Here is a 19,489-nt window from a genome sequence, read left to right on the forward strand (position 1 = left end):
TAAAAAAAAATCCACAATACAAAAAAAATTGTTATGAAAAAAAAATCCAAAAACGTATTTCAGAAAAGAGGGTCCAAAATGTATTTTTACATTAATGGCATTTCTCATTCTACTCCACGATAAAGGTGGCGTGTTTCTCCATTTATAATCTCCTTTTATATTTTTAAATTTTAACACTTGTTGATTATCTGTTTCCATTTGTGAGAATTTATATTCCATGGATTTTCTTTGAATTATTTGGATTAGAACTTAGAGTTAATGTATTCTTCTTCTTTCTTCATCAAGTGGTATAATAGGTTTATTTGTAATAACTTACATTATCTTTTTTTTACTTTAATTTTGTCAAAATTAAAAATACATGTAATTAATCACACCTTTTTTTTCTATCTCTATAACTTATTTATACAATTTTATATAAGGTGGTGAAAAAGTCTAAATTGTTTGTTAATCAAATTTTCAAATTTGACAATTTGGAAACATAGTATAGATGCTATAAATCCACGAGATATAATTATAAATTATGTAATGTAAAATACTTTTTAATAAAGAAATCTATTTTAAATTGTATATTTATTTTTTTCCGGATAACCTTTACACCTTCACCCCAATAAACTAAACTAAGGTTTTGCAAACATTTTTCTATTCCGACTTCATTAATTCTCATAGAAAACCTCAAAAGCACACCATATCCTACTTAGAATCCCTAATCAAACCTCAACCTTCGCTATTATATATTATGAGTTATTCTTCACAAATTTGGTTGGTTCTTGTTTTGAGTTGTGGAGTTGAGAGTGAATTGATCCATCTTTTCTTGATCTTCTTTGGGTTCACATAAGTTTAGGTATATGTTTGTTTAATATCAAACTTGCAAATTACAATGAGAATCCACTTTGTAATGAATTTTACTATTTTCTTCGTAATCCTGATAAGATTTTCTTTTTTGTTAGTTTGTAACTCTTTATTGAAAATCCCAAAAAAACTTCAATGGTTGTCCAAAAATTGATTTATGACACTCACATTTTAAGATCCTGTTATAGGTATTTTTTATTATTAATTGTTTCACCTCAAGTCCGATATAACATTGTTAAGGTTTAATCACCGCGAGATATTGTCCATTTTGGAGTCGAGTTACGATTTTATCCTTAAAAGACGCTTCAGTGAGTTGGAGGAGGAAAAAATATATAAATTATTCTTACCTTAACTTTTGAGCGATGTGAGATTATATTGGTGGTACTGATACATTAATATTTAGTTAAATTTAAAAGAGAAAATAATAAAAAATGTACTACAAGTCAAAAAAACCTTATTATCTTAATCCCCTAAGATATTACAATTGACCATAAGAATCTAATCTTATCAATATTATTATAACACACTTAAGTTCCGAACATATAATTGTATTTATTAATGAAATGGTAATAGGGTTAATCGTTGAGGATTAAGATTTGACGTGCAACGATTTAGGAAAAAGATGAATAGCATTATTTGAAATTGAAGCAATTTGGGAAAAAAAAGAAAAGAAAAGAAAAGTGAGAAGAATCCTTTCCCTCTCTTCTTAAGCACCACTCTCTCGTTTTCAGAGGTCGGCCACGAGCGCGGAACCCATAAAACCAAATCTGCATTCGAAAGAGGAGAGAGGCAGTCACATAAACCCTAGAATCCTAAACTTTCATGTCTCTCTTTTCTTGATCTCAATTCTCACATGGGTCGACCTGAGCCATGCGTTCTCTTCTCCCAAACCTTCGTTCATCCCCATCTCGATGAGTACGTCGACGAGGTAACGTCATTTTCCGCTTCTTACGCGATTCCTTCTTTCCATCGCATTGCTAACTGCCAATTTTCAATCAATTCTTTTCGGTAAGCTTTAAGCGTGCTTGCTGTTCGCTACTTTCTGCACTTCCTCATCGTAGTTATGTGTCATTCGCCACTGTCAAGTTTGGAATGCGTTTTAGTGGGGTCACTGAGTTCGTGTTATTGTTAGGGTTTGATGGGTTTTGTTGGTTGGGTGTAGTGGTAACTGATAGTTCTTTCTTGCAGGTGATTTTCTCAGAGCCTATTGTTATCACTGCGTGTGAGTTTCTGGAACAGAGTGCGTCGTCAGTTGCTCAAGCAGTGTCACTCGTCGGGTATGTTGTTTTTCTGTTGGGTTTTTGAAATGATAGAATGGTGGACTGAATAGTTTGGGAGTTGGGGGGTTTGGTTGTTTCAAATTGTGATGTAGTTTGTGGTTGCTCATTCTTGTTTTAGATGACCACATTGTGTAATGTAAGGTAGAAGAATACTTTATATGCTTGGGAATTGGTTGGAAGAGTTTATAGGAAGTTTATTCTATGTTTAGTTGGTGTCCAACCCTTTTTTTTACGCGTATGATACATTACTTTTTAAAGCTATCTGTACTATCTTTCACATTAATTGTTAAAATTACGTGGGATTGGCTTCTAAGCACATGCTTGTTTGTGCTAATGAAAATGGCTGATGACCTTCTTGGAAGATCTTTTTATTTCGATAGGTCTATGGTGGTGATTGGTGAAAGGATCAAAATAATATTTTTATTTATATTTCTGTAAGCTTCATGGCTAAGCTTATGATATAAGCTCAAAATAATTGCCGAATTTTAAATTGTTCACTGGATACGCTCTGGCTTGGTGTTGCTCATGTTTATTTTGTCATTAGGATTGTTTTCAATTTGTTTTTGGTTGGAAGTTTATACTATGTTTTATAGTGTCCAACTCATTTTCCGGTGTATGATACATGAATTTTTGAAGATATTTGTAGTAGCTTTCACATTAAACGTGAAAATTTAGTGGGATGGGCTTCCAAGCACCTGCTTATTTGTTCCTATGAAAATGGCTCATGACCTTGTTATAAGTTTTTTTTTAATCTTGTTTATTGCAATAGGTCTGATGGTGTCATGGTGATTGGTGAACGAATCAAAATAAGTTTTTTGTAGTTTATTTCTTTAAGCGTCATAGTAAAGTGTATGATATAAGCATGCGTGTTAAGCTGAATATAAGGGGTGAATTAAGTTGTTTTCTGGATGCGCTCTGGTTTGGTGTTGCCCATGTTTAAATCGTCTTTAGGATTATTTTGCATTTATGTTAATGTTATGATATCAGCTTGTCTGTGATAAGGTAAAAATAAGGTGTGAATTAAATTGTTTACTAGATGCACTCGGGCTTTGTGTTGCTCATGTTTCATTTGTCCTTAGGATTATTTTGCATTTATTACTTTTTTTTTTTGAAGTTCATACTATGTTTTTTGTGTCTAACTCATTTTTTTGGGTGTATGTTACATGAATTTTTGAAGCTATTTGCACTAGTTTTCACATTAAATGTGAAAATTATGAGGGATGGTCTTCGAAGCACCTACTTATTTGTTTTTATGAAATTGGCTTATGACCTTGTTATAAGTTTTTTTAATCTTATTGCAATAGGTTTCATGGTGATTGCTGAAAGTTATTAAAAGAAGTTTTTTAGTTTTTTTTTCTGTAAGCTTCATGGTTAAGGTTATGATATTATGCACAGATAAGCTTAAAATAAGTGCTGAATTAAGTTTTTTTCTAGATACACTCTACTACGGTGTTGTTCATGTTTAATTGGTCCTTAGGATTCATTTTTAGTAGATGCATTTTGCATTTATGGTTTTGGATAACTCTTGAAGTTTTTATAATTATTTAGTTCATTGCTGGTGACATTTTCAGGGCGACTTCACCTCCATCATTTGCAATAGAGGTTTTTGTTCATTGTGAGGGAGAGACGAGGTTTAGAAGACTTTGTCAGCCCTTTCTCTATTCACAATCTTCATCAAATGTACTAGAAGTAGAGGTATTTATGAAATTTTAGAGAATATTCTAATCTGGCTGTTATTAAGTGTCTAGTTCCTGGTTACCCAAACTGTTATGAATATGTTTTTGTGCTGCTATTTAGTTTGGATTTGTTCAAAGGTCTATTGATGCTGTTGTATTTTTCTGTTTGATCTACTAATTGTATAGTAGTGTAGTTATTTAGTTTACGGTTTTTCTTACAGATAAGATGTATCTCAAGAAAAGTAGTTTGTATGTCAAACTTATAGTTTCTAAGTTCTTTCCTTTTGATCATAGAATAGTTAAGTAGATCTTAGTGCTTAAAAGATCTTTTGACATGAATTGATGTAATATAATTTGGTTGGTGATTAATACTAGTGAAATGATATTATTGAAATTATGAGTAGGTATGGTTCCTGTTTGCTTATCATGTATGTTTATATAAGAGTAATGTATACTATTAGTTTCTAAAGATGTTTGTGGATGTATTGTCCTTGTTATTTGTCACTTTATTGCCCAAGGTTGTGTTCTGGTAGTTTATTTGAGAAGAATAATGTGTTATGTTTCTAATTTTCCAAGGGAGATTAATAAAATAATTATTTTTAAAAAATGGTTGCAAACAGTCTATGCTATTTTTCTATAGAAAGATTTATACTGTTATTGGTGTTTATTGCTTTCTCTTTCTCAGGCTGTTGTTACTAGTCATTTAGTTGTACGGGGAAGCTATCGCAGTCTGAGTTTGGTTATATATGGCAACACAGCAGAGGATTTGGGTCAGTTTAACATTGATATTGATGACAATGCATTGACTGATCTTGTGGATTCTACTGAGGGGAAGCTTGAGGACCTGCCACCTGCATTACACTCTACTAATTTTACAATTCGTGATTCACGTTCTTCTCTGAGTGTGTTGTCTATTCCAGTTCCTGCAACAAATATTGCTCTTGAAGTCAATCTTTTTCTACAGTTGATGCTAAAGTTTTTGGAGTTTTCAGATCCTGGGGATGCCGGACATAAAATTGTAAATTCTGTGGTGTCTGCAATTTCTTCTTACATTTCCAGTGACATATGTGAATCAATCAGTGGGAGATATCAGATGTGGAAGAGATCTGAGAATTTGGAAGAGTTGCACGGTGCTATTAATGAGGCAAGAAAAGAGCTTCTTGAGGTTTATAAGGTTCTTCATAGAAAATCTAGGAGTGACTCTTCTGAGTGTTCATCAGAGGCCAATTATCTTGAAATGGATGTTGAAATGTTGGATTCCAAAACATTGGTGGATATGTTTAACCAATACTTTAATTTCCAAATACACTCTTCATGTACAGGGGATCACTGCCTTTCTCAGGTAATATATTGTTTTCTTGTCAAATCTTCTACCAGTATCTTCCTATTAGTTGAGAAAGTAAGAATCAAATTGCATTTCCCCCTTCATTGCTTATTTGCTTGTGTTTTCTGTTTGTCTTTCTTCCCTCGCTTATGTAACTGTTTGCTTAACTGCAGAGGGAGCATGCCCTATTAGGATTGAGCATGGCTTATTTGCTATGTTCTGGTAGAGAGAGTGGCTTTCAGTTTGTTAGTAGTGGGGGAATGGAGCAGCTTGCGGTGTTCTTTTCCAAGGATGGGCAAAATTCTACTACTATTATGCTACTGCTTCTTGGTGTTATAGAGCGGGCTACTAGGTATTCAGTTGGATGTGAAGCCTTCTTAGGTTGGTGGCCTCGGGAAGATGAAAGTATTCCCTCTGGTATCAGTGAAGGTTACAGCTATTTGGTGAAGTTGATATTGTCAAAACCACGTCATGATGTTGCTTCTCTTGCAACCTATTTGCTTCATCGATTACGATTTTATGAAATTGCTTCAAGATATGAGGTATTACTTTCAATGATTGTGCTTGATATAAATGTTTCTTTGCATTTCTGAACTCCATCTTTATCTTGTAATAATTTAATTTTTGCCAGTCAGCAGTTCTCTCTGTGCTGGAAAATATCAGTACTGTTGGCAGGGTTACAGATGTCACACTGAATATGCTCAGCTCAGCTGAAATTTTGCTCAGAAAGCTCCTGGTCAGTTTTAATTTGATCGATTATGGCTTTAGTTGTATTAAAAAATAGTAGTATGCAGATTTTTTTTTTATATTTCCCCACTATTTTTTTTTTTTTACTTCTGACTAATTTTTTTGTAATTTTAACTTTAAAAAAAGTTTACTGTTAATGTTTGTTAACAAGTACTAATGCAGAATTTGATAAATTCGCGTGGTCCAATTGAAGATCCTTCTCCCATAGCTCGTGCAAGCAGATCACTGATTACTGGTCAAACAGATGGCTTGTTGTCATATAAAACAACTTCCAGCTTGATAAGCTCTTCAAGTTGTTGCTTTTCAGATTGTGATATTGATTCACATTTATTGGGGCTTTTGAAGGTATACCATTTTGTTAGGAAAAGTTTTTTTTTCTCAGAAATTTTGCCTGCTCTTGTTTGAGATGCATCTTGTTTAACTTAAACATCATGTGTCTGTCTTAAGTGAATTCTGCATTCTTGTCTGTATCTGTATATTAATAAAGGAAGATGGTATTGGAATGTGAGAGCTGGGGACTGTTTTCATTTTGCAGGAGAGAGGTTTTCTTTCATTATCAACTGCATTGTTGTCATCATCTATATTGCGCACTGGGACGGGCCATGTCATGGAACTCTTCATGGATGTCACATCATCAGTTGAGGCTGTTATTCTATCTTTTCTTTTTAGTCGTTCAGGTTGGCTACAAATAACACTCACATTAGTTTCATCAATTATTAGAAAGAAGCAAGTGAGATGTTGAGTAATTTGATTCACTCTCTACTGTTGTAGGCTTGATATTCCTATTGCAGGATCCTGAACTTTCTAGTACATTAATCCTTGCTCTTAGGGGTGGTCATCGAGGCAACAAGGAAAATTGTATTCCTCTTCAATATGCTTCCATTTTGATTTCAAAGGGTTTCTTTTGTAGTCCACTCGAGATAGGAATGATAATTGAGATGCATTTAAAAATGGTTAGTTGTGCAACAAAAATATAATGTCTTCACGCCCACTGTTTTCTTTGTTCCTGCTCTTTTTTTCCAATGAGTTTCAACTTTGTTTCTGGTTTGTATCTAATTGAGATAATTTCTGTGCTTGCCCTAGGCCAATGCCACTGACAGTTTGCTTTCATCGAATCCACAGTCGGAAGAGTTCCTATGGGTTGTCTGGGAACTCTCAACACTTTCACGGTGCCAATTGCCTTATTTGAATTGAATATTAAATATTCTTAACACAGTTTAAGTTCTAAATTAAACCTGTGGATGATTTGTAGATCTGATTGTGGGCGCCGGGCATTATTAGCTTTGGGAAATTTTCCTGAGGTATGTACCTAAATAATTAGCTATAATAATACCGCATCAGGAAGCTTATGCTATATGATTCTTTTTGTATGGTCTGTTGCCTTACTTGGATGGCTGGATTATTGTTATTTTCAGAAGTAATATGCTCATATATGTTAGTTGTGAATGTTTGGTCTGTCTCGCTCCCTTTTTGTATTTTTCCTGGAATTCTCTGACTCTTCGATGTCTGAGGGTGAGTTTGAGTGAACAACTTCAATAAGCACTTAATAAGCTCTTGTCACATTAGAGATTATCTCAAATTTGACTGTAAAACCAATTAAAGAAGTAAGTTAGAAATAACTTGTTTTGATAAACTTTGCCAAGAAGCTTATTTAAATAAGCTAAAAGGGATTATAAGGGTAGAAGCCCACATAATTTCTGTGGAAGCTCTTCCAAATGCCTCCTAAATTCAGTGGTAATGTGCAGTTACAGAAATTAGCTGTAAATGTTACAAAGACAGTTTAGGTTACAGACTGTGGCTGGAGTTTTTATGTGGTATTACACGCTTTAGTACGTAGTATATTGCTTATTTTGTGGCTTATATAGTATGATATTTCCATTTCTGTAGGCTGTTTCCATCTTAATTGAAGCACTAAGTTCCATCAAGGAATCTGAATCTGTTGGGAAAAACAGCGGTACTCAAGTCATTCTATCTCTTTCTTATACACAGACATGGTATTGACATGATTTCTTCTCAAGTGGTCTAAAGTGCTAGTTTTAACTCTATTTGTATTCAGGATCTTCAGCGGTAAATCTTACAATATTTCACTCAGCTGCTGAGATCATTGAAGCCATTGTTACAGATTCCGCATCTTCTTCTTTGGGTTCATGGATTGGACATGCTATGGAACTTCACAGGGCTTTGCATTTCTCATCTCCGGGGTCCAACAGAAAAGATGCTCCCTCACGGTTGTTGGAATGGATCGATGCTGGTGTAGTATACCACAAACATGGGGGAATTGGTCTCATGCGTTATGCTGCTGTATTGGCTTCTGGAGGGGATGCCCAGTTAACATCAACTAGCATCTTAGTTTCAGATCTGACTGATGTTGAAAATGTTGTTGGAGAGTCTTCTAGTGGTTCTGATATTAATGTTATGGAGAATCTTGGAAAATTTATATCTGAAAAGTCTTTTGATGGTGTCACTCTTCGTGATTCTTCTCTGGCACAGTTGACAACGGCATTAAGGATTTTGTCTTTTATTTCTGAGAACCCAGTATGTAATAATCTATTTTGAATAATTCCATTTATAATTATATGTCCTTTCTTATGACAGTTTTAACCAATGCAGACTGTTGCTGCGACTCTCTATAATGAAGGTGCTGTAATAGTTATTTATGCCATTTTGGTGAACTGCAGATTCATGCTTGAGAGGTCCTCGAACAATTATGGTACGTTTATTACAAATTTACAATAGATTGGCTACATTCTCTTCATAATATTTGATATGCATTACATATCAGATTAGTGAGTTAATGTTATGTTATGAACAGTTTTCAAGAAAATAGCTGTTTGAAAGACATGTTATATTATCTTAATTTTTTTCATAATCATAAATTTAATTGTTAATTCTGGTATCTGGTTAGTGTAGGCTACTAAATTTACACAATTAGATTATTCCCACCGTACATTGTTCTCTAATAAAATACTGTATCTCTTGAAACTAAATGCACAATGGCACTTGGATGGAGAAGACATGTTACTGAAATGGCTTTGTTTTTTGTTTATGGTTTCTCCTTCTACAATAGATAGAGAGGCACTTCTCGATTCCTCTAAAGTTATCTCTAATTTCAATGCCCCCTTTAGCCTATGTGTATATCTTATTCTACCTTATTTTTACTTCCTACACTGTACACCGAACTGCTACATGTGTACACCTTATTCTTAATTCCTACTTGTGCATAGCTTCTACACTTTGTTTTGTTGTTGAGACACATGACATGCCCAACATAAATTCTTGTTCTGAATTTCAACCACATCACAAGCAGTAAAATATTCCTCTATGATAAAATAATTCATATATGGCCTCCTTATAAGAAAAAATTCATTGAATGTACAACTAAAGTTAATAGGATAAACACTTGTACGATAAATGGGGTGTACACAACTAAGTCACACGAATCCATGGGCTAAGCTCAAACCAGTCTGTCATAACTGATTATGATTTTGAATTACTAATTACTGCCTTGCAAAGTGGTACTCTCCATTTGTTGTTTTTAAGGTTTTGGTAAAAAGTGGCCGAGTTCTTTGGTGTAATTGATGCAGACACCTGATTGAAGCCAAACACAAATTCAAGTGTTTGTTTAACATGCAAGAATCAATTTCACCATTTAAATGACAGCGATACCATGAAAATCACAGTGTTTATTTACTAGGGACTAAATAGTTGCTGATATTGTTCAAGAGGTCTTGGTCACTTTTGACATGTAGATGGGAATCCTTGCTGTTATTAGTGCCTCATTTTTGTTTTATGTGTTCTAGATTCTTAACCTTGATTTTATTTGTACTTTGCTTATATAACTTGTAATGCAACTTTCCTGTCAAAGAAATTTTCTGCTATCCATTTTCTCTTTAACTTTGCTAAATGTAATGTTCCATATCTTTGAACAGATTACCTTGTAGATGAGGGTACAGAATGCAATACCACTTCAGATTTACTCTTAGAACGGAATCGTGAGCTAAACATAGTTGATCTTTTGGTTCCTTCACTGGTGCTACTTATTACATTATTACAGAAATTACAGGTGTGTCCTTAATAGAATATTGGTGTTTTTCTGTTGTGGTTTTATTAGTTTGGAAATATGGAAACAATCTACATTTGAAATATGAACACATATCCTACTAACCTAAAAATAATTTATAAAATGTTTGTACAGTTTATAGAGGTGGGATTGATTATTACATTTTGATTAGTAATTAATAATTATATCTCAAACCTAAAAAAGTTATACATTCGTAGTTTCATTTAGCTTTTCGTTATGTTTGAGCCAAAAAAGGTCACCCTTGCGTCTGATGGCCCTAACTGAGGCCACTTGATGAAGCATGATATAATGTCTGTCATTGAGCAAAGGTTCTCTGCTCTTTTCTATTCTGGTGATATCACTGCTATGGGGTTTGCTAGATAACTATGGACACCAGTTTATAAAGGAGGATCTATTGGTTCAATTGGTTTGCTTTTTGATTGCGCCTTTAATTGAAGTTTCTGTGAAATTTAATTTGAAGTCCCTATTAGAGAAAGATTGAGTATAACATAACTTTAAAAGCTAGCTGAAGGGAGGAGAATTGCTCAAGTCTTATTTGTTGGAGTATTTTGGTCTTATTCCTAGCTTATGTGGGACATCTTAACTCTCCTCTCATGCCTAGGGCTGGACATATATGTGTGTTCTGATTGGGTTTGGACATATAAGTGCTTAGTTGGAATCAGTTAGTTTGAAAGAGGTAATTAGAGGCTACTTTAGAGTTCTTGGAGAGAGGTTTTGAAGCTTGGATAAGTAATGGAGAGATGATTGGCAAGAAACAAGGAGAGATAGGGCTTCAACTTCAAAACTGACTAATGAGGATGAAGATATTGGAAGATCTACTTGAAGGGTCAACTTCAACATTTAAAGAGGAGAAGAACCTGGTGAATCTTTTGGGTGGAAACAACATTAAAGGTGTTAGAAAAGTTGGAAATGGTGAAAGGAGGAGGAGCAAGAGCAGGATGGTTGAAGTATGATTCAGGAATTGGGAGATTACGCTGTTCTTTTAGAGATAATGTGTATGTTGGATGAATGGGTCAATTGGGTTTAATTATATTTCGAACTCAAAGGAGTGACTGATTGGGAAAGGCTATGACATGGAGGGTATTGATTGGCTAGAAGTTTAGTGCTCTTATGGTTTGTTTTGAAATCTCACATTGACTAGAGATATACAACCTGAACTGATTTTCTAGATGCTATTCCAATGGTGGAGCATTGCTCACATAATCTATCTTGGACTTATTTTTCTGGATGCTCCAATTGGAGGTTCCAGTCCTTGGTGGTGATGCAAAACCTGTATGAAATGGTGTTGGTGTTGAAAGAAACCTTGGTAGAAATCAGGTTATGGCGGCTCAGTGGCCCTTTGTGCGTCCCAAACCCAAACAACTACATCAGAAAATAAACCTAACACACCCTACCTCAGCTTCAAGCACCCCAGCCACAGCCTCCTCTTGTTCACACTCCATGCCGGCGCAGCCTGCTCTGTTTCCAGTGCAGCTGTGCTGCTGTCCTACTACAGCACTATTGCTGTCACATAGCTGCTGTCCTGCTGTCTTCATCCTGCTGCCACATGTAGTACCACTGCAAGTGCTCTTTTATTTTTATTTTTCTTTCTATTTCCTCTTTGTTCAGCACCTCCAAGCATTCCTAAATTCTTGTTTTCTTCTTTTCCACTCAATAATTATTCTCTGAATACCTGCAACATTTGGTCACCAGTTTTCCAGCAACCCAAATGGCAACTTAACAAGGTAGTTCAAGAACATCCAACATATAATTAGAAATTTAGGACATTATCTTATATTTTGTTGTTACTTTAAGTCTAGAACAGGATTTGGTGATGTTTTAATTTGATTTTATTGTTATTTGAACGTCTAGAAATATTATTATTACTTATTTTGTTTTTTTTTTCATTATCTTTAGCATTATAATTATATTTCTGCATTTTTTAATTATCTATATATGCATGTATTTTTTTTGTCCACGATGCTTCTGCCGTAACCAGTTGTGACATCCAATATTTTTTCATAAAGGATTTTGGGATCACAGATATTTTCTGTTATCGATATCAATAACACTGAAGAATTTACATGTTAACATCTTATGGTTTTTAACTTATGAGCTCGTATGATTATTGAGGAGTGTCCATAGGACTTCAGTGGTATATTATTTGTGTTATCTTTTTTGCCTCGGTTCCTTTTCTGGCTATTCCTTTTAATCTTGTGTGGATGTGATGATTTGGTTGGAGAACATTATATCTAATTTATTACTGTTATTATATTATTATATGTTATCTCTTTTTACCCTTCTCTGACTTTAAATTTCTTTTTTGTAAAAAAACTTAAAAAACTGGCATTCTTCTAGTACCTTGTGCAACATAAGTTAAATAAACTAAGGTTGTTTTGGTTGCATTTTAGGAAGCAAAGGAGCAACACCGAAATACAAAATTAATGAATGCTCTTTTACGATTGCACAGGGAAATAAGGTATCTCTTAGTTTCTTTTTCTTTCCATCTTGTTAGAGAATCTTTCTTCTTTACACTGATCAAATCCTGGTAATTGCAGCCCTAAGCTAGCTGCATGTGCAGCGGACTTGTCATCTCGATATCCTGATTATGCTATTGGTTATGGAGCTGTCTGTCATCTTATTGCATCAGCACTTGCTTTCTGGCCAGTGCATGGATGGAGTCCAGGTCTTTTTAACACCCTTCTGGCCAGTGTTCAGAGTTCTTCACTGTTGACTCTAGGTCCAAAAGAAACTTGCAGTTTACTCTATCTTTTGGTATGTCCATTCCATTTGAAGTTTTACTGTGCAAAGTTGTGTTGTTGATGTTATTTCTTTAAATACTATATATTGCTTGGTGCTCTTCCATTCTTAAATTTATGTTTTTATTTATGGGCTGTGTAAATTAATTTAGTGGAGTGTTTGCATGATTAACTCCTCTGGTCTTACTTGTTTTCTATTTCAAGAGTGATTTATTTCCTGAAGAAGATATATGGCTTTGGACTAGCGGAATGCCCTTGTTAACAACACGAAGAATGTTGGGTATTGGAACCATATTGGGGCCTCAGAAGGAGAGACATGTCAACTGGTATTTGGAATCTGGACACCTTGAGAAACTGCTTGGCCAGCTGGTGCCACATCTTGACAAAATTGCTGAGATTATACAAAATTATGCAATTTCTGTATGTAATTTCTTCCTCAATAATGAACTTCCAAATTTCTAATACGGAGTACACATTATTGGTAGAGCTTGCGTGAATGTCTTTTTTTCCTCTGATTTTTCGGCAGGCATTAGGGGTCGTTCAAGATCTTCTGCGGGTTTTTGTTATTCGAATCTCCTGCCAAAATCCTAAGTATGCATCCATACTTATAAAACCGGTGTTGTCCTCAATTGTTCATCTTGCTTCAGAATCATCATTTCCTTCAGATACAGATGCATACAAGGTAAGATTCATGTCTGCCCCTAAAATTTGTATCTTGTATTTCTTCCTTTCTAGTTTGACATTTTGAGGAATTTAGTTTCTTTATTTTCAGATTTTGAGGCTTCTTGATTTTCTTGTAAGCCTGTTGGAGCATCCACTTGGAAAGGTGATTTTCAATACTGTCTGTATATACTTGTGGATCTATTTAGATTTTTCCTTTGTTATTGTCTCTCGCTTTTGATATGATTATAATTACCAATGTAGTTTTATTAATTATTATTGATAGCAGTAATTTACATAAAACTGGTACACTTTCTCTCTGTCAGGTCCTATTGTTGAGGGAGGGCACTCTTCAGATCCTAACTAAACTGCTGGATAGATGTTTTGTTATTACTGATGATGGAAAGCAGACTCCTGATAGAAGTTCTGCAACATGCAGCTTTAATATTTATAGTTGGTGTCTCCCAATATTCAAGTTTATCATGCTCCTTTTTCATTCTGAAACTTCTCATCATTACCCCCGAAGACATGACTTGTGAGCAGTTTACATTCTAGTAAATATTATGTTTTATTCAAGTTTTACAGCTAAGTGATGACCTTTCTGGTGTTCTGGCAGTAAAAATTTTGAAAAATTGAGTGATGAAGATTCTGCCCTGATTTTACAATATATTTTGAAGAGTTGTCAGGTGACTCTCAATACTGTTTGTATATACTTGTAGATCTATTTAGATTTTTTGTTGATAATGATTTGCCTTTACTTGTCCTTGGGCAAAGGGGTGCCAATATCAATTGTCTTACAAGTCACTTTGTAGCTGTAAATTGTAGTGTCTTTTTGTTGCTCTCCTAATGTTAACAAAGAATTCTGTTGTTTCAAGGTCCTGCCTGTTGGAAAGGAGTTACTGGCTTGCCTTACAGCTTTCAAAGATTTAGCATCTTGTGATGAAGGCCAAATGGCATTTGGAGCTACTCATTTGGGTATCAACTCTCATGCTTACGAACTTGATCCTCGGAAAGGTGATAGGAATGTAAATTATAGTGTCTCTAGTGTAGCTGAATGGAGGAAATGCCCCCCTTTACTCAGCTGTTGGATGAAGTTGTTGAAATCTATTGACGATACAAAGGAGGGTTTGTCAACTTGTGCAATTGAGGCTGTCTATGCGTTATCTGTTGGGTCCATACAGTTTTGCATGAATGGGGATAGGTAAGTTTTCTTATTTATATCTGGATTACTGCTTCTGGTTAACTTGCACATGTGCTTATGATAACATGATTAACTTGCACATGTGCTTATTATTATCATTGTTCATTAGCATAATTTTGTGTATTTTTATTATTATTCATGTAACTGGAAAAGCGCATGTTATGAAACAATTCCTTTATCCAAGTATATGTATAAATATAAATGTGATTATTTTAATTTAATATGTAATTAAATGTGCTGTTATACTTATTAACTTTTTATTTCACTCTTTAGATAAAATATTCTAATATATCCAAGGAAGAAAAATTATGACAAACAGTAATTTGTCATGATTTTGAATCATGACATTATCCAACATGACTCAGTTAAATTATAAAAAACATTTTTTGACCAATCATCCCTTTGGTACCTATTAGGCACTGTCTCACATACTTTTCAGCTTCTTGATCAAAATATGTTGGATTGGACCCACTTCTCATCAGTGTCGGCCAAGCCCCCGGGTTCACCAGCCCTGCTTGCTTTTTTTTGGTCACGCTCCTTTTTTTTTCAGTTTTCATGCCCTTTGATCCACAATTTTCTGCTCTCGTTCTTTTCTTGCTTTTAGTTGTTGTGTTTGTCTGTTTGTTGATCCTTTTGTGTATAATAAATTATTTAAAATCCATTTCAAAACTTAGTAAAGTGGTCATTTAATGTTTTCAGGGATTGGTACTATGTACCATTATTTGGGATTGATAACGATGTATAGATCCTAAAGAATAGTGAGAGATATTACTTCAACTATACATTATTTGGTCAGGGTCATGCTTTTGAAAAATACAACAAATTACTGTACATTTACCACATTAGTTCTCAATACGGTCAATTTCAGATCTCCGAATACTCAAAATACAATTGTTAGGACTTGAATACTTATCTAGACTATGGCACCATGACATTCTTGGTTGTGTCAATATTGTTTCATTTTTATTGCAAAATTATTTGTTCTTAAGGAGAAACAACAATTTAAAATTTCAACCTATATTATCTATATATGTGAAGAAGTGGCAACAAACAGATTAAATATTACATCAAATAGATATCTGAAATCTTGATTTTATATGTTGATATCCCAAGTTTCTTAGAGCATTGAAAAGGAGGGTTTGATGTATATGAAAATTTTTGCTTACTTTGTCTTGCTGTTATTTTTTATCCTATGGCAGTATAATTTACAGTTTCTTTTGTTGGTTAGTTTGAATTCCGACAGAGTGGTTGCGTTGAAGTACCTCTTTGGGATTTCGGATGATATGACAAGATCAGTTGGCTTTCCCGAGGAAAATATAAATTACATACTAGAATTTAGTGCTCTATTAAGTTCCAAAGCTGCTATGGATGACTGTTTGGTTACCTCTTTCTCACAAATCCCATTATATCAGGTTTATACCCATTTGAATGTAGCCTCTTCTTTAGTAGTTTTTACCTGTATTAGTCTGTAACACTTGCTGCTCATTTTTTATTTAAGGTTTCCGAGTCCGTTAAGTCATTGTCATTAATATTGGAAAGACCTGCTGGTTCCATGAAGTTGGAGGATGCTGTTTTACCTCAATATGATGTTCTAGGTTTTTCAAATAGGCATCAGTTGCTTGAAAACAGTGTTGAAAAGATTGATGATCATCTTTATGTTGGAGGACTTGGGGACAAATTTCTTTGGGAATGTCCTGAAATATTACCGGATAGATTAACGCAGACAAATCTTGCTGCCAAGAGGAAGCTTCCATCAATGGATGGTCCTGTTAGGCGAGCCAGAGGAGAAAGTTTTCAGGGTGATATCTCTTCTCAAAATGCTTTTTCACGGGGTCCAGCACAGTCTGCTGTTTCTTCTGGTACTACACGTAGGGATGCTTTCCGACATCGCAAACCAAATACCAGCAGACCACCATCTATGCATGTGGACGATTATGTTGCAAGAGAGAGAATTGTTGAAGGGGTTACTAATGTAATATCAGTTCCCCGAGCAGGATCTACTGGTGGGAGACCTCCATCAATTCATGTAGATGAATTTATGGCAAGACAGAGGGAACGGCAGAACCCTTCAGCAACAGTTGTGGGAGAGGCTGTGGGACACCTTAAAAATGCTTCTCCTGTGAAACCGGCAGATATGGAGAAGTTAAACAAATCTAAGCAATTGAAAACAGATCTTGATGATGATCTTCAAGGAATTGATATAGTTTTTGATGGAGAGGAGTCTGACCCTGATGACAAGTTGCTATTCCCTCAGCTGGATGATAACATACAGCAGCCAGCCCCAGTTATTGTTGAGCAAAGTTCTCCTCATTCAATTGTTGAAGAGACAGGAAGTGATGTTGTTGATAGTGGTCAATTTTCACAGATGGGTACTCCGTTACGATCTAACGTCGATGAAAATGCGCAAAGTGAATTTTCTTCAAAGATATCTGGTTCACGTCCTGATATGTCATTAACTCGCGAATCAAGTGTCTCTTCAGACAGGAAGTATGTTGAGCAGGCTGATGACTTGAAAAATGTTCAAGTTAAGCCTTCTGGTAGATATGATTCTGCAGCGTCAAATACTTCATTTCCTATGTCTCTTTACAATAATCCATCCTCGTCTATGCAATTACCAGCTGATTCAAGGATGGTTTCCCAAAATTACTTGTTAAAGAACAGTCCTCAACACGGTGGTATTGCTACTGGTTCTCAAGGACTGTACGACCAAAGGTTTTTGCCCAACCAACCTCCTTTACCACCCATGCCACCTCCACCGACAGTCTCACCTATAATATCTCACGCCACCGATTCTGTTCCTAGTCAGTCAACTTCATTTGTTAATCCTCAAGCAGGCACACAGCGTCCAGTGGCATTCCAAGTGAGAAACTTTTCCTCCTTTTTTGGTTACTGCTACATTCATGTGAATCTTTTTCGCTTGCCTGCATTTCTATCCTGGATAAGCGCCAACCACATTTATAATTTTTCCGTGCAGGTTCAATTGGACTATCCATCTCCATTCAACAATGGTACAACGGCAACAGCATTAGCATCTTCTATTCCGATGCAAGATTCAAAATACTCCAGGACATCTGTGTCTTCCCCTGGTGGACCTAACAGAGTTGCTCCTCCCCTTCCTCCGACACCACCTCCTTTCGTATCTAGTCAATATAATTTATCATCTGTTAAAAGTTCTGGCTCCCAACCTTCTATATATAATCAGACAAGTATGGGGACCACCGAACTTTCCCACTCCTCCATTGCATCTTCAGGAGCCAGATTGTCATCATACCCTAACCCCCCGATGGGGTTTAGTAGGCCTGCTTCCATGCCATTGTCTATGTTTGGAAATGCACCCAATCAGCAACAGACTGAGAATCAGCCAAACATCTTACAAAATATCTCGGTTCCTCCAGCTTCCTTTCAGTCAATGCACTCAGTTACTCAGTTGCAGCCCTTGCAGCCACCCCAGCTTACACGTCCACCACAACCACCTCAGCTTAGGCCACCTGTTCAAGCTTTACAGCAGTTGGAGCAAGGGATGGCTGTGCAAAGCAATGCTCAAGTGCATCAAATAAATATGCTGCAACAGTCTCAAGTTCCTTCAATGCAGACATATTACCAAACCCAGCAGCAACAGTTTTCACATGAGCAGCTGCAGCCGCATGTTGAATACACTCAACAGCCAGCGGATGGTCAATCACAGCAGCAACCAGATGCAGGATTGTCGTTACACGAGTATTTTAAGTCTCCAGAGGCAATTCAGGTATCTTTCAATTGTAATCGCATTAATGGGAGGATAGATACCATGCTTATTTTCTGTTTTAACTAAATGTACAATTTGATTTAGCACTGATTTAAATCTTATCATTTTACTCTTCTGGCATGACAGTCTTTATTGAGAGATCGGGACAAACTTTGCCAACTTTTGGAGCAGCATCCAAAATTAATGCAGATGCTTCAGGTTGTTCTTTTTAGGATTTATTTATTTCACAGATCTTGTGGTTGCTTACTAACAGAGAGTGGGGTCACACTAATGGTTTTCTTTTATGCCTATTGATTATCTTAGAAAATGAGTTTAACTTAAACTCAACCTTACAAATTTGGTTATTAAAGTGGGGACTGTTTTCACTCATATACTTTATTGTTTATACTATCTCTAGTCAGTGTGGGACTTGGGGTTTTTCCTACACACCCTTTCACTCCAACATTTTTGGGTTTGGAATGTGTATATCATCTTATTATAAATTAGGTCTATTTTCCACAGGTTTATTCTAAGTGTAGTTGTGCGTATGTGGTAGGTTAAGGTCTGATAGTTATGTATACCTATTTCACTTCCCAACATATTCTTTTGTATTTAAAATGGTTTCTTGGTTTGATGCAGGAAAGATTGGGCCAACTGTAGCCGCATTGATGACTAAGTAGAACTGTAAAAGCATGACTTACCAAATGCCTGTAAATGTACATTCGTTATCCAAATGACAAGTTGCGCTGATGCTTATGCCTCGGGCACTGAAATTTTGTTAATATGTACTTTTATTTTATGGATTTGTTTTTAATTCATTTAAATGAGCACATTATCAATTCCCATTATAATGGTTGGAATGTGGCTCATGGTGAGCTAAGAAGATGCTTACATTCATGTATTATCATGCCATATGTTGTATCAAATGTACAGTTCATTTCTCTTTGGTGCTAGGTTAGTAAATAACATTATCACCAACATCTACTATTCATTAGCATCACGCTATTAAATTAACGTTATATCGCTCTCTCTCTCTTCAGCCCTTCTTTATTTATACTCTTACAGAGGGAAGAGTAGCAATAAAAAACATTGACTCCTCACATTTTTATCTAATTCATCATCCTACTTCTCTGTTTACAAAACTTCTCACCAATATCAATGAATCTGATATTACTCGTAAATTATTTTACTTGTTAAATTATTTTAGGA

At 35.3% G+C, this 19,489-nt stretch overlaps 1 protein-coding gene across 4 annotated transcripts; it reads left to right on the forward strand.

Annotated features, from left to right (window-relative positions):
• The first annotated feature begins 1,430 nt into the window (after positions 1-1,430).
• On the forward strand, positions 1,431-19,221 carry EMB2016 (mRNA methyltransferase EMB2016). Of its 4 annotated transcripts, none has more exons than XM_068638249.1 (28): positions 1,431-1,777; positions 2,038-2,126; positions 3,701-3,824; positions 4,491-5,147; positions 5,303-5,671; positions 5,761-5,865; positions 6,039-6,221; positions 6,412-6,553; positions 6,648-6,829; positions 6,960-7,045; positions 7,129-7,177; positions 7,764-7,830; positions 7,933-8,411; positions 8,487-8,586; positions 9,806-9,939; positions 12,348-12,415; positions 12,495-12,711; positions 12,900-13,115; positions 13,222-13,377; positions 13,453-13,521; positions 13,682-13,890; positions 13,972-14,041; positions 14,231-14,556; positions 15,785-15,968; positions 16,055-17,416; positions 17,531-18,301; positions 18,428-18,499; positions 18,920-19,221. In XM_068638249.1, exons 1-28 carry the CDS (start codon positions 1,703-1,705, stop codon positions 18,938-18,940), a joined length of 6,582 nt encoding a protein of 2,193 aa, XP_068494350.1. In that variant the 5' UTR covers positions 1,431-1,702; the 3' UTR covers positions 18,941-19,221. The 4 variants fall into 4 exon arrangements, with proteins under 4 accessions (XP_068494350.1, XP_068494351.1, XP_090160642.1 ...); XM_068638250.1 differs by having other exon boundaries at positions 13,468-13,521; XM_090304516.1 differs by lacking the exon at positions 2,038-2,126 and having other exon boundaries at positions 1,610-1,777.
• Positions 19,222-19,489: the final 268 nt, after the last annotated feature.

This window comes from Phaseolus vulgaris, chromosome 7 (assembly GCF_051622355.1).
Source record: "Phaseolus vulgaris cultivar YP4 chromosome 7, ASM5162235v1, whole genome shotgun sequence".
In the NCBI taxonomy this organism is placed as follows: domain Eukaryota; kingdom Viridiplantae; phylum Streptophyta; class Magnoliopsida; order Fabales; family Fabaceae; genus Phaseolus; species Phaseolus vulgaris.